Source organism: Homalodisca vitripennis, chromosome 5, assembly GCF_021130785.1.
Source record: "Homalodisca vitripennis isolate AUS2020 chromosome 5, UT_GWSS_2.1, whole genome shotgun sequence".
Lineage (NCBI taxonomy): Eukaryota > Metazoa > Arthropoda > Insecta > Hemiptera > Cicadellidae > Homalodisca > Homalodisca vitripennis.
In genome coordinates, this window is record NC_060211.1 from 172,230,893 (window position 1) to 172,244,037 (window position 13,145).

The window sequence follows — 13,145 nt, forward strand, 5'->3', positions numbered from 1 at the left end:
TTACATGTAAATGGCTTGCCGAGTAATTTGTGTAACACTATGTTGTGTAGAGATGATACCTCTTTGTTAGATATAGGCAGTTCTTTTGATAATGTTTTAACTAATATTAGCACAGTAATTCAAGCTGCACATCTATGGTTTGAATCTAACTCATAAAATGTAAATAAAGATGAGACAGAACAAATAGTCTATTAGAACTCTTAGGCCGCAGTATCAAATTGTGAAATCAGTTAAGCTGTTACGTATTACTCTAGATAAGAAACTTTTAAAGGAAGAGCACACAAATAATATTATATCATAGTTATCAGGGGTTTGCTTTTTTTATTAAGAAAGTTAAGATATTGTGTGAGTACAAATCTAATGTAACAAGCTTATTCAGTTTTTATCACTTGCACTTACTATATGGGTAATACTTTGTTGTGTAACAGTGTTGGTTGCAGAAAGAGTTCCTTTGTGGCAGAAGAGAGCTATATGAATTCTGTTCGGTTTGGGATAGATGGAAGTCATACTTTATTGAACATAATATTATGACTCCTTGTATATTTGTTTTACGAAATTCACTTCATGTATGTAAGAGAGAAAAAATCACGAATTTATCTGCAACAATAATAATCATAACTAAAAAACCAAACACTTAAAAGACTTTCCTCTTTGAAGGATTGGAAAAGTACAGTACATAAAAAGCCATAAATAATTACTAATAGAATTGTATAACATAGTTCCGGAGATACTTAGATTATTAGAACTTCAGATTGTAAGAAATCAATCATATAATGGCCTATTAAACCCACCTTTTACGCAGTGAGTGAATGTTTAAACTCGGATATAAATATAGTTACAAATTATTTTCTTTGAAAGAAACACACAATTCTCCCAAAATTTTTATTTTATTACACAAGGATTTTTGACAACCAATATAGTGACGATGTTCATTGTATATGTTGTATGTCTAAAGACAAATAAATTGTCTTGAATGTTGAAGAAAATTTTCTGTATTTCGTTATATTTTATAGAGGCTCTCTAACTGAAGAATTACGGGTTGATGTGGGACAAAATGTAATGCTGGAAATAAATCAGTAAAACCAGGAAAATTTGAAGCTGATGCTTCAAACAGAAAGAAAAAAATGTAAAATAAAACAAGCACGTTCATAATACTAATATTTTGATACTAAACAATAATGAAATCCTGTCTTCATAAAGTTAGCTCTTAATCTAAATATACTTCACAGTACTGATCAAAAGTTACATACATATAAAGTATTTTTTGTGTTTGTTTTTTTTACTTATATTGCACCGAAAGATATCTACAAAAGAGTCTCGCTTATTCAATATAAATGTTTGGCCATTTATCGTCCAATAAGCATAATATTAATATTTCAGTTCTAAATATATTGTAATAATATGCCATAGTAAAAATTTAAATACTGAAGGGTCATATCAGTTAATACCAAAAGGAATATCAACTATTGTTTCCATATTGTAAAAAATGGCCTTGGCCTTTTTTCTATTATAAAATATGTAAAATTTAGAAAGAATGAATTGACAAATGCTTAATAACTAAGCTGGATTTCAAGACCGAACAACCTGTGTTAGAGAGTAGTCTGTTTGTGGTTCAGCTTAATATTGTGGGAATTCAAAAGAAAATGCATTATCAGCAATACAGCTTGTGCAGTTGAGACAGTTTGAACAAGTGACTTGTAATGTTAAGTGTACCGATTTACGTTTTTTATGGTTTCAGCTTGTTCTTGTACCGAGATTTATTGTTTACATCTTTCACAGGAGGTTTTGAATTGTGAAATCTGCACAAACTTGTGAGATTATAGGTGTTTACATTAGCACTAATGGACAGCAATGCAGTCTACATTGCTTTCAATATTCTTGGCCACACTTATCATATTGGAGATATCATTATGTTTTCTGTTGTAAGTTTTCAGAAGATATTGTTTAAATTATTTTTCAGTAATGGTATGTGTTTCAGAACTTTTTCCGACTTCACCGTTTAAGAAAACTCGGTCTCAGTGACAATGAAATCCAGAGACTTCCTCCTGACATCCAAAATTTTGAGAGCTTGGTCGAGCTTGACGTCTCACGTAATGGTAAGTGGCTTTTGTAAACTTTTACAGTTCTATTGGGTTTGGGTATCTTCTTCTATGGTGCGGCCTATTGCCATGCACTAAGGGCATTTTACTCACCCTGGAAGCACACCATGAGGCCTACTAGTCTATGATTTCAACAGTTCCACAAACCACTATCAAGTATTCCTGGGGAAATTCACCACCCCTGTCCAAACTAGCAAAGATGGCATACCACTCCCTTGCTATTGCAGTAAAATCAAAGAGCAGGTGTTCAGCAGTTTCCTCCTGCTCATCACACATTCTGCGGATCTTCCCGAAGGATGCCAACTCTGTGAAGATGCTTCCTCAGGTGACCATGTGCTGTAATCAGACCTATAATTCGAGAAATCATCAATCTACTTAGTGAGAGAAGGTCAGATGGCACCCTGGAGGAAGGTGACTGTAGTACCATTTTACTCATTCTCATACCCGGATGCAACCTCCACCTTCTCTCATGTTCAGCACGAACCCATTTCGAGACAGTCCCAAAGGATTCACACCTTGAAATACCACAGAACAGTTGAGGACCCATCATAATTGATGCTGAGCCCTGGTTGGCCAGGGTATACTGTAACGCTTATACGTGCTAAACACCCTAATAAATTTATTAAATCAGTATGCATCTAATCACATGTAACTAATTTGATGCTTCTTTAAATCAATTATGCAGATAATTTATTTATGATGTAGCACCGTTTTCGAATAGAGACTACTAAATACATTTTAAGGAACAAGATGGATAGTAAGTTTAATGTTACCTAGAACACAAAATAGTATATGCACAATCGTCAGTGACAGTAATATTGGGTGGCCCATAAGTCAATTGTCACTAGCAGTTCATATGCTGTCATTTATATTTTATTTTTGTTTAGACCGCCAGGGAAACCAATTTAAGCATTTTTGTAGGTTCATTGAACTCTTCATGTGTTAATAATAATGTTATATCCTCTTTTCTCTATGTTGTAATTTCACTTCTTTAGTTTTAATTCGTTAAACGCGTTTTGGCAACTAACATTTGAACCACCCTTATTTTAGATATGATAAACTGTAAAAGGAAATAAAGAAACTGATGGACAGACTATAATAGTAACAAAAACTTAATTGTAGAACATTGCTATATTACAAGAATAGCTTATATAATAAAAGAAGTAACAAACTATGTATAAATAATAATAAATAAATATAATAACAAGTGAATAATTAAACTAAAACAGCAAATAAAGTAGATCAAGTGACTGAATATAATAATCGCGTGCGGATACAATGTTGTGAAAGAAGTCGTACTCGGAGGACAAGAGGATGCCAGCACGATGAAGATGATGGATTGCGCTGTGGTTGGCATGGTTGGTTGAGCACTGATGGAAGAGATTTGAATTGTGCATATGCACAGGAGCTCCGTAAGGTGATCAAGTCAGGAGATTTGAGCAGTCTATCTTGTTTCCAAGGATTTTTTAAGGTATTACAGCATCCGGCATTGGTCTTCAACGTGCTAGGACTTTGAGACCCAGGGAATCTGCATAGAAAAAAACAAAAGGCACAGGAGCCCAGCTTAGTTCCAATGATATTCACAAAGCGCCTGTGTATCCTCTCCAGACTGTCAATTTGGCTGAATTTGTGTAAGCACCAAACAACATTTTCACACTCCAAAATGGGCCTGACGGAGGTTATAAATAATACTCTCGTTGTTTCAGTACTGAGATGTCTCTTAGATGACCAAAATATGAAATATAATAGTTTGGGTGCAAATGGAGTCAATATCATGAGTGTTTATCATGAAACTGTGAAACCAATCACTGAAATCTAAATGCAGGAGAGTGGATACATTTTTTTTTCTAAGTTATTTTTGTTAAGTCCTAATGGTTTTTTTCAAAGTCATTTTTGTTTTAGGATTTATATAATTACAGGACATATAAAAGCTAAGTATTTTTTTCATTGAAAAAATGGTTACACTTAAAGAAGAAGAAGAAGAAGGCTACAAAACCTGATAATCTCCCTCTTGTTATTCTTCATTGATATTAAATCAAAACACACCACTTTTATACGATGATAAAGTGAGGTTACGTTGGTGAACTGTGCTATGAAAAGTGACTGTATAGCCACACATTCACATCCGATTGGTTTCACTCTAGGTGCTGTGATAATAGGTTGTGTAATGTGACATTTTCAATGCAGTTTCCAGTTATGAAACTGCAATGTGATGATTGTGATCGCGCAGTTAAACAGCTCCATTTGTACCATTGCTTTTGCATATTCAGAGTTTCTTGTGATTTAGATTCATCAGGGTAATAAAGGTGTGAAGAAACCAAATTGTTATAAGTTTTAAGTGTTGGAAACAGCTTGAAAACTAAGTATGAAAAGTTAAGAGAGATGAGGCCTTGTTGGAAAGAAGCTGAGTGTGAGAATGTATTACACAGTCATAGATCAAATGTCACTTTCATGTTATGGAAAACAAATCTAAGGACAAAATAACAATTAATAGAGAGGTATATCCTGTTACTCTTCAAACATACATTTTCTTTTGATGCAAAAACTTAAAAATAATAATTCTAACACATTAAGTATGTTAAGGTGAAGGAGAAGTAAGCAGAAGTTTCTTCCACACATTTTCTCCAAACTTCCAAACAGGCTTTTCCCTGTGTAGCCTTAATTGCTATGATAACATCAGTGTAGTCTTAATCCATATTTCAGACAAAAGTGGCATTCGTAATGCTTCAGATGACTTCTGACTAAAGATCGGATGGATGACTTCTGACTAAAGATCGGTGAAGCATCAGATAAAAATACTTGTTGATAAATCAGGCAATTACACATAACTAGGTCCAAATTATCTCTTGAAAGAATCCTGATTAAATGTATTCAAAGAAATTCAGCTGGAATCTATGAGAAGAAAATGTATTTTCTCTTGTTTATGCAGCCTGTAGTCCATATAAAATAATGAATGATAAGTAAAAGCGACTACTACCAATTTACGGAGGATCAGAGGTATGAAATTTATTTCAGTCCATCCTACAGTAAAGTCAACAGCTGATTACTGAACAAAATGGTCTACCACTCCTGTGATCTTTAGAGAGCTCTTAATAATCAGCTTAAAGTGTATGTCACAATTAAGATAAATGCTATGCATTTGAAAAAAAAGAAAACAATCATAGGGCCTAAATTGGAGCCTTGAGGCATTCCTTAAGGGTTATTGTGTTTAATGAAACTCTACTAATACACTCTACCAAATCCTACACTAAATGTTCTATATAATTTGAACGAAAGAAGAATACTCCTGGAACTAATTAACACATTTCAAGAAGTTGGTAGGTTTAGATCTCAAGTTGTCACTGGAATGCTAATTTTTACAGCAGATCTAGCTCTATTTTACCTCGGTTATCAGGCCTGAGTATGCTTAAAAGTTATCTTTAAATCTAGATCACATAAATTCTTGGTCATATGTACAGTTAAACAAGTAATTAAGTTAGGTGAAAAATTTAATGTACCAATAGCAATGTTTTTCTTTTGTATTTTAATTAGAATTTTCAGTTAAATTATTTTCTATGGCAAGAGCATGATTACAAACCATTAAAATAATTTAATTAAAATATTTCACTGATGAACAACTGTGAATTAAAAAAATAAATTACATTTAAAAATAATATAATTCTAATTTGAAAGCTAAATCAGAATCCCTTGTGAATTGGGCTCCACGTAAATCTGTGGACTCCATCATTGTCCAATGGTTATTGAGATATTGATGATAGTAAAGTTACTGAGAAGTACTTGATCTGTTTTGATAAAAAATTTACCTGATATTACAATATCGAATTCCTACATTCACATTGACTTTGAAATGCACACTTGGCAATGTCATCATCTGAATTTAATAATTGAAAAGTTTCTAACTTTGTGTTATATGGAAATAAGTATTAAACCAAGACAAATGATAGTCACAGTGTTAAGGCTATAACACAAGCTCTGCTGCTCATATTAGCTAGCAGTTTGTTTACTACGTTTCAGCAGTATTGTTTGTTTACAGGTGGTTGAGTTAGTCAAACAAAACAACAGTTCTACAAATGTAAAAATGTTATTTATGTGTTTCTTGCAGAGTTATTTTTATGCATGAAATAAGCAAATGTTATTGTATATCTGTTTGTGTTGTTATAACTTTCTTTTAAAGTGTTCACTGCCGTTTTATTACATTCCTGCAAATAAACAAATAAATATTTCTTCTACCTGCTATATGGGGCTATTTATTTCTTCAAAGTAAGAGTTAAAGGTAGGGTTGTGTCATTGGATATCTCTGCAGATTAGCGAATTGTGGGGGTAATAAATACTCAGGAAATTTCTGAATGAGAAAAATGTAACAATTTTGTTAAAAAGTCTATATAACGCAAATTTTGTTACTTAATACAATGATTGCTGAAGCTAAACACACTCCCTTTGAATTTTTATTAGGTGGGAAACTGTTATATTTTATCTTTATTTGATAATGTCCAATCTATTGGCATAACAATAGCAAACTATTTAAGTATATCATTAATGTTTAATGTAAAAATGCATTTAAACGAGTTTTTAATGTTTAATTTTCAAAATACTTCTGTAAGGTCATCCAAAACTTCCCTCTTCCATAGTTGGGAGTTGTCAGTTAAAATCTTATCCTATTTCCTTACTACCAAGTGGCAATCCTAATCAAAGGTTTATATATTTCCTAGGGAGACAATGTTATTTGTGTGTCAATGGAGGAAAGTGTAACTTAGTGTGTTTTACTAAGACACATGAAAATAGAGTCTTAAAGGTTTCTTCAGAAACTGAAATGATTAGATATGTTGTCCCTCAGGGATCGATTTTGGGCCCTCTTCTGTTCCTCTGCTATATAAATGATGTAGGGAGCGCACTCACACGTGCACCCCAAAATAATCTGTGTCTTTATGCAGACGACTCAAATCTTAAAGTAGCAGCCAATACTGTTGAACAGGTTGAGATAATAAGTTTCATTGAATTAGAAAGTATTGGAACTTTCTTTAAGCAGCACAACTTAATGTTAAATGCTCAAAAAACTAACTTTGTAAGATTTAAAACACACAACAACAAACAGATATCCGAACCATTAATTACGTACAAACTCAGAAGAAATTGAGAGTAAAAAAAGCACACAATTTCTCGGCCTAACAATAGATCAACATTTAAGCTGGGACAAACATGTGGATAAAATATTATCAAAATTAAGCTCGGGGATATTTTCTCTTTATAGGATGTCGTTTTTTTGTAACCAAAAAACACTAAGAAATATATATTTTGCAAATTTCCACTCTCATTTATCTTTTGGAATATATCTCTTTGGTACAACGACAAAAACAAATATGGATAAAATTCTTAAACTACAAAAAAGGGCAATTAGAATTATATTGAGACTAGATTACAATGAAACAGTAAAGGAGAAATTTAAAGAATTACAAATTCTAACAATATATGGCCAATATATTTTTGACACAATTCTAATTGCAAAAAATAATCAAATAAGTAATGAATTAAATCTTGAACCTCATCCATACAACACCAGATATAAAAAATACATTGTAACAACTCATCACAATTTAAAGTATTATGAGAAAAAACCATCATACATGGGGCTGAAATTTTTTTAAACATCTACCCACTAGTATAAAAAATTTAACTAATCTGAGAATATTCAAAAACACAGTTAAATGTTTTTTGATAAACAAGGCATTGTATTCTCTGGAGGAGTACTTTTCCACCTCCTCATAGATTTAGATGTACTTATATTAGTAGTTTTAAGATGTACAGACTGCGAGTCTTTGGACACTATTCAATTGTATACTTAGTGTATATATCTGATGAATAAAGATTTTTTTGATTTGATTTTGATTTGATTTATCCTGAGAGGTGAGTTTGACTGCATAAGGCACTTTTTCATTAGTCCGCTCACCAGGCAAGTGAGAAATTGAGGACTGAGTTCTGGCAAAGCAAGTGTACTTATTATCCATCTATCTGTATTAACCATTTTAATGCCAACATCCAGGAAACCGGACATCGGTAATTAACCTTCCGGCGTCTGGTTTTTACAAATGTTTGCAAAAAAATAAATTAAAAATCACACTTGGTTGTATTGAAATTTAGCATAGTGTTTAGAATTGAACGCTTTATATGTAGATGATTCTTTAAGAGAAAGAAATTTGTAGACAATAGCCAATATTCTTTATTACATATTCATGGAGAATAAATAGTACAGGTGTCAGAAAAAACAAAATTACATATTGTTAAGGTTATATAGTACAATTATTTTAAAATTCGGTTTCTGTGTAGTAGGGTCGTTCTTGAGGCCACGTCGTCAGTTTGTTCTTGAAATCTTAAACGTGTTTTATTTCTCAGAAGCTCAGGCAGGTGATTGAAGTACATAGCTCCTTTGTACTTGGACTTTTTCTCATAAAGACTGAGGTGGTGGGGTGGGAGGGCAAAGTTTAAAGCATGTCTGGTGTTGTACAGGTGTATATCCTGATGTCTTAGCTGTTGTGTGATTATGGCATCCAGGATAGTTTCACAGATGTAGAGTTAGACCATGTAATGATTTTGAGTTGTGCTAACGTGCCCCACGTTGCTGTGCCTATTCTGCTACGATCCACTTTGGTCGCCCTTCTGCTACGGTCCAGTCCCCAGTTGGCTGTACGATTTTGCTACGTTCCAGGCCCCCGTTTGTTGTCCCAATTTTCTCACAATCGGTATTCAAAGTGTGCTGCCCCTCATTGGTTGTGCGACTTGCTTCGTGTTGGCTAACTCATATTGTTCCAAGTTGATATTTAAATAACGATCAAACTTCAATGTCTGTGGTGTTGTTGAAAGTGTAGTTTGTATTCATGAAAGTAGGCTACACGTTATATATCACTAGCACTGGGTCTATATTATCTCAGGTTTTTTAAGTAGGTTGAATAATGGTTCAAACTTAATACTACTCTTCTGAAAGTTCTGATCAATATGATTGTTTATATCATAATAAAGTTCACAAAATATTCACTGTTCTTACCAATCACTTTGAATCAAATAAGTTTTGAAAGTAATATTTTTTAATTTAAAGCTTATTATCTTACTTACCACATTTCTTTGTAGATGGGATACTCAATGAAAGACAAAGCAAATGACTTTGACGTCAATTTATTTTATATTATACTGTCTAGTTCTACTTACTTTGCTTTGATTTTTGTTCACTAACACAACATCCCATCCCTAATTACAACTTCAATGCACTATTGTACAGTTTAAAATTTCATCTATATGAGTAGACGTCCTTACTGCTTCAAGTCCAGACAGAGAAGAAGGATTCTCCATATAAAAACTACGCATACCGGTTCACACAATGTTCATCCCCTCTCCCGTTCAAATCAGCGTCTTCACGATTAAATATAATTTGATTCTTTTCTTATAATTGTCAAAATTTATCACGTTCACTATAATTGATAAATTTAAGTCTTTCTATTTTCTTTTATTATTTTTCTAAAGCTTTTTTATTTAAATTTTTAGCAACATGTGCTTTCTGACGTCATCAATACGCAAGTCATTTTATCCCACAATTGGCTTTTCTGCGTAATTTTATTTAGTACTTTTGTAAAACACGAATTTTGGTTATGTATAACTCATTTTAATTAATTAAATTTGTTCCCATATAAAGTTTAATATATTTCTCCGTTATTAATTAAATAAATCTCAATTCCGACAACATGTGATTCACTGACGTCACAGTCTGCCGATTCACTGACGTCACAGTCTGCCAATTCCCCGCGAATATTCAAATGTCGTAATTTGACCTGTCACAGTTGGTTTGATTGGAGTTGTAAAGATTCCCTGCAACTTTCTCAGTAACTTCAAGTTTAACACCAGTAGATGTATGTCTAAATGATCCCCTAAAAGTCACTTTTGTTGACTAAGAAAAAATAAAACTCCTTCATTGTTTGTTCACTGAAAACAAACAGCTTTTCAAGCAACATTTTTTACATTACAAAATCTGTTGACAAAGTGGCTCTCCACTGAGTACTTCAAGATTTTTGATGCAGTATTAACCAAAAATATTTGGAAGATAACCATTGTCATTAATACAAATTCAAAGAATAAAAAGTAATTTGACAGAAATTGATGTTCCAATTACATGTTGATTGACTTATTTTTAAACATTACTTAAAAATTCTCAAATATAAGAAATTATTTAATTACCTACTAGAAAAAGGTTTTATAGTGTAATAATTATCATGTTGAAGAGCCGGCTGTAGTGAAGCATCCTTGAGGTTTTCCTCAAATGAACAATGTTAAACCTTGTACACTTTTACGCCCTTATTTTTTATCGTAACATTGTGAGAGGTGTCTCTTTTTAAATATATACTCATGTGTTCCTTTCTTCATTTTTCGTAAATACTTAAAAGAGCAAATATACTAATTAAATCAGTGTTTAGGTAATTTATAGGCTTATTTATTATAATGCTTTTAAATACATAACCAAATTGATTGTTTGTATTCAATACATAACGTACACTTGTACGTTATTGTTTGTGAATGATGGTTAAAATTGATAGTAGAAGAAGTGTAGGTGTATGTGCATGTTTGATTAAGGTCAACTGTTCCTTCCTCAGAAATAATTGATTGGTCATGAATTGTCCTGTTGAAATGCCAACTGAAACAGTTATAACAATTTGAAAAATTTCTGAAACATTGGTTGTAATTTTAGACTGTCATATCACGTGAAAAGTTTCATGTTACGATGATCACTTTTTTTGCCTATAACAGCTTAATCTGAATTAGATAAATGTAGTGAAGTATACATAAATTTGATATGGTGTGCTCCATAAACTGTCATTTATTACTTTCAGATTCGTATTCTAAATGGATAATTTCAATTTAAGTTCTAAGTTAATTCATAATTTCATTGGATTTTAATTTAGTTGTTAACGATACGACAATTTCTTTTTCCAAGTGAAACTGTAATCTTTTATAGTGAATTTGATTATGTATGATGGGAAGTTCTAATTCGGAAATAAACACGTTACTTCAGACTAGGCTAATATAATTATTTTTAATGTGTGAAAATATCACTCCCGAATTGGGATTCAAACCTGGGTCCCTGGGTGGAACGCTGAGACGTTAACCACTTGTCTACTTGTGATGACTCACTCCACCGCCACTGGTAGTTGAATGGTTGTCATTTCAGCTTATCATCCCAGGAACTCCTATATTGTACATAAATTATCGTTTGGGCTTGAAAAATATATTAATTTTACTTTGTTTTTTTTAATATTTTAAAATTGATAAGGTTAACAATCTTTTACCTCAATTATTTCAAAATGGATAAGTACAATTTTGTTTAATTGTATGATTAAAAAAAAATTAATGTTATACAGATCAATTATTTGAAGTATAATAATGTTTTAAAAACATTTATCAATTTTTTAATTTAACTAGTTCCTAGTCTCATTGTAGAAATTATGTTTAACTGATTTCATATCTACCAAAATTGTTGGGTTTGAATTGTAAAATGATTTATACATTTATAAAAAGGTTTAATAATTTTTAAAGTTTCTAGAAATAAATGAACATACATATTACTAAACAATTCCAGAATGTAAAAATGACAAAAAATATATATTATCCCCTATGTTTAAAATTTGGATGCCAACAAATAAATTTGTAAAATATTTTTTGATTTTAATATAAACATAGTTTATGCTCTGGTAGATTTTCATGGTAAATATGGCGTTCAACTTATAAAACAGTAGTGTTGGTAAGAAAAGTAGTGAAGAGAAATTTTCAACTAACAAAAATGCACATAATATGTACTGAAAAACACTGATATAGCGAAAATTAAACACATGTTTCACATAACAATCAATGTAACTATTTTTTGTTGTTGTTATACAAAGTAATACCAAGTTAAATTCGGCTGATGAGTGTAGTAATAAAAAACCTTGCCTACCATATGAGACAGCAAAAAATAAATTAGTTAGAAAACAAATGCGTATTTTATAAAGTGCCAACTTTATAGGACACAGTATGCCTATAAAGGTTAGATTCGTTCCAACTACTACTGATTGTATATTATTGTTTCTTTACTATTCCAATAATAATGGTTTGATAAACTCTGGACAAGAGATATTATCTTTTGTGAGAACTGAATGCTGATAGAGAGTCTAGTAAGGTTGAACATTGTGTACAGGCATCTAATGTGCTGTAGTTCAGGTAAAGTAACAAAATATAGATTTCAAACTTAAACGCACAATTTGAAATGTATTATAACAGACATCAATGTAATATATAAAATAATGGACAACATTTATTAATGTATTAAACCCTGATGTAAAAAATTATATTTATATGACATTTTAACTCTGCGTAATTGTGTCTGATTTAAAGTGACTTTAAATTTCAAACATAGTTTGTCGCACACGGACTTGAAGACTGGACTTAACCCTCCAAGTGCTACTATCGCACTGTGTGATATGTTCGTTTTTGTTAAATTGCCGTAAAACTGTTTATTTAATTATTCCGCGATTTTCATAGTACAACGTAGGAAAGATTTTTCTACGCACTGGCTCTTCTTTGTAAGCCTTGTGAGTAGAATGAAAAATAACAGTCAGCTGATTTTGTCAGCTGTTGCCGTGCTCGCCGCGCAGTACTTTGTTGTAGTTTTCGTCTAGGTTAGTTATCGTTCGGCCGCGACGTATTGTTTTGATTTGTGTTATTATTCACTGTGCGATAGATTCTTGCTTCTTGTGTGTGTATTTTCTATTTTATTATGAGTTGCTACAGTGCTTCAGAGCACTTCAGGAGGCCCGTATATAGAAACAAGGACCATAATAGGATTTTTTTTACTATTCATAATTATTATAACAGATATTTAGCTTTTTTTTGAGATTATATGTACATCTAAACCAATATTTTTTTTAGTAGTGTTCACTTTAAATGTATCCTTTGTGCAAATTTTGGTGTGCGGAACATTTTTTTAGTTTTTATATTTTGTGTGTGTAGTTTTTGTTCAAAAGGCTTTGGAGTGAC

The 13,145-nt window shown here is 31.9% G+C and overlaps 1 protein-coding gene across 1 annotated transcript in view; it reads left to right on the forward strand.

The window, feature by feature from the left end:
* Nucleotides 1–13,145, forward strand: part of LOC124363173 (protein lap4-like) — a 54,684-nt gene that overhangs the window by 13,895 nt on the left and 27,644 nt on the right. Inside the window, exon 2 of the mRNA XM_046818319.1 lies at nt 1,979–2,096. Within this exon, the coding sequence (XP_046674275.1) occupies nt 1,979–2,096 (118 nt within the window). The remainder of the gene's footprint in view (nt 1–1,978; nt 2,097–13,145) is intronic.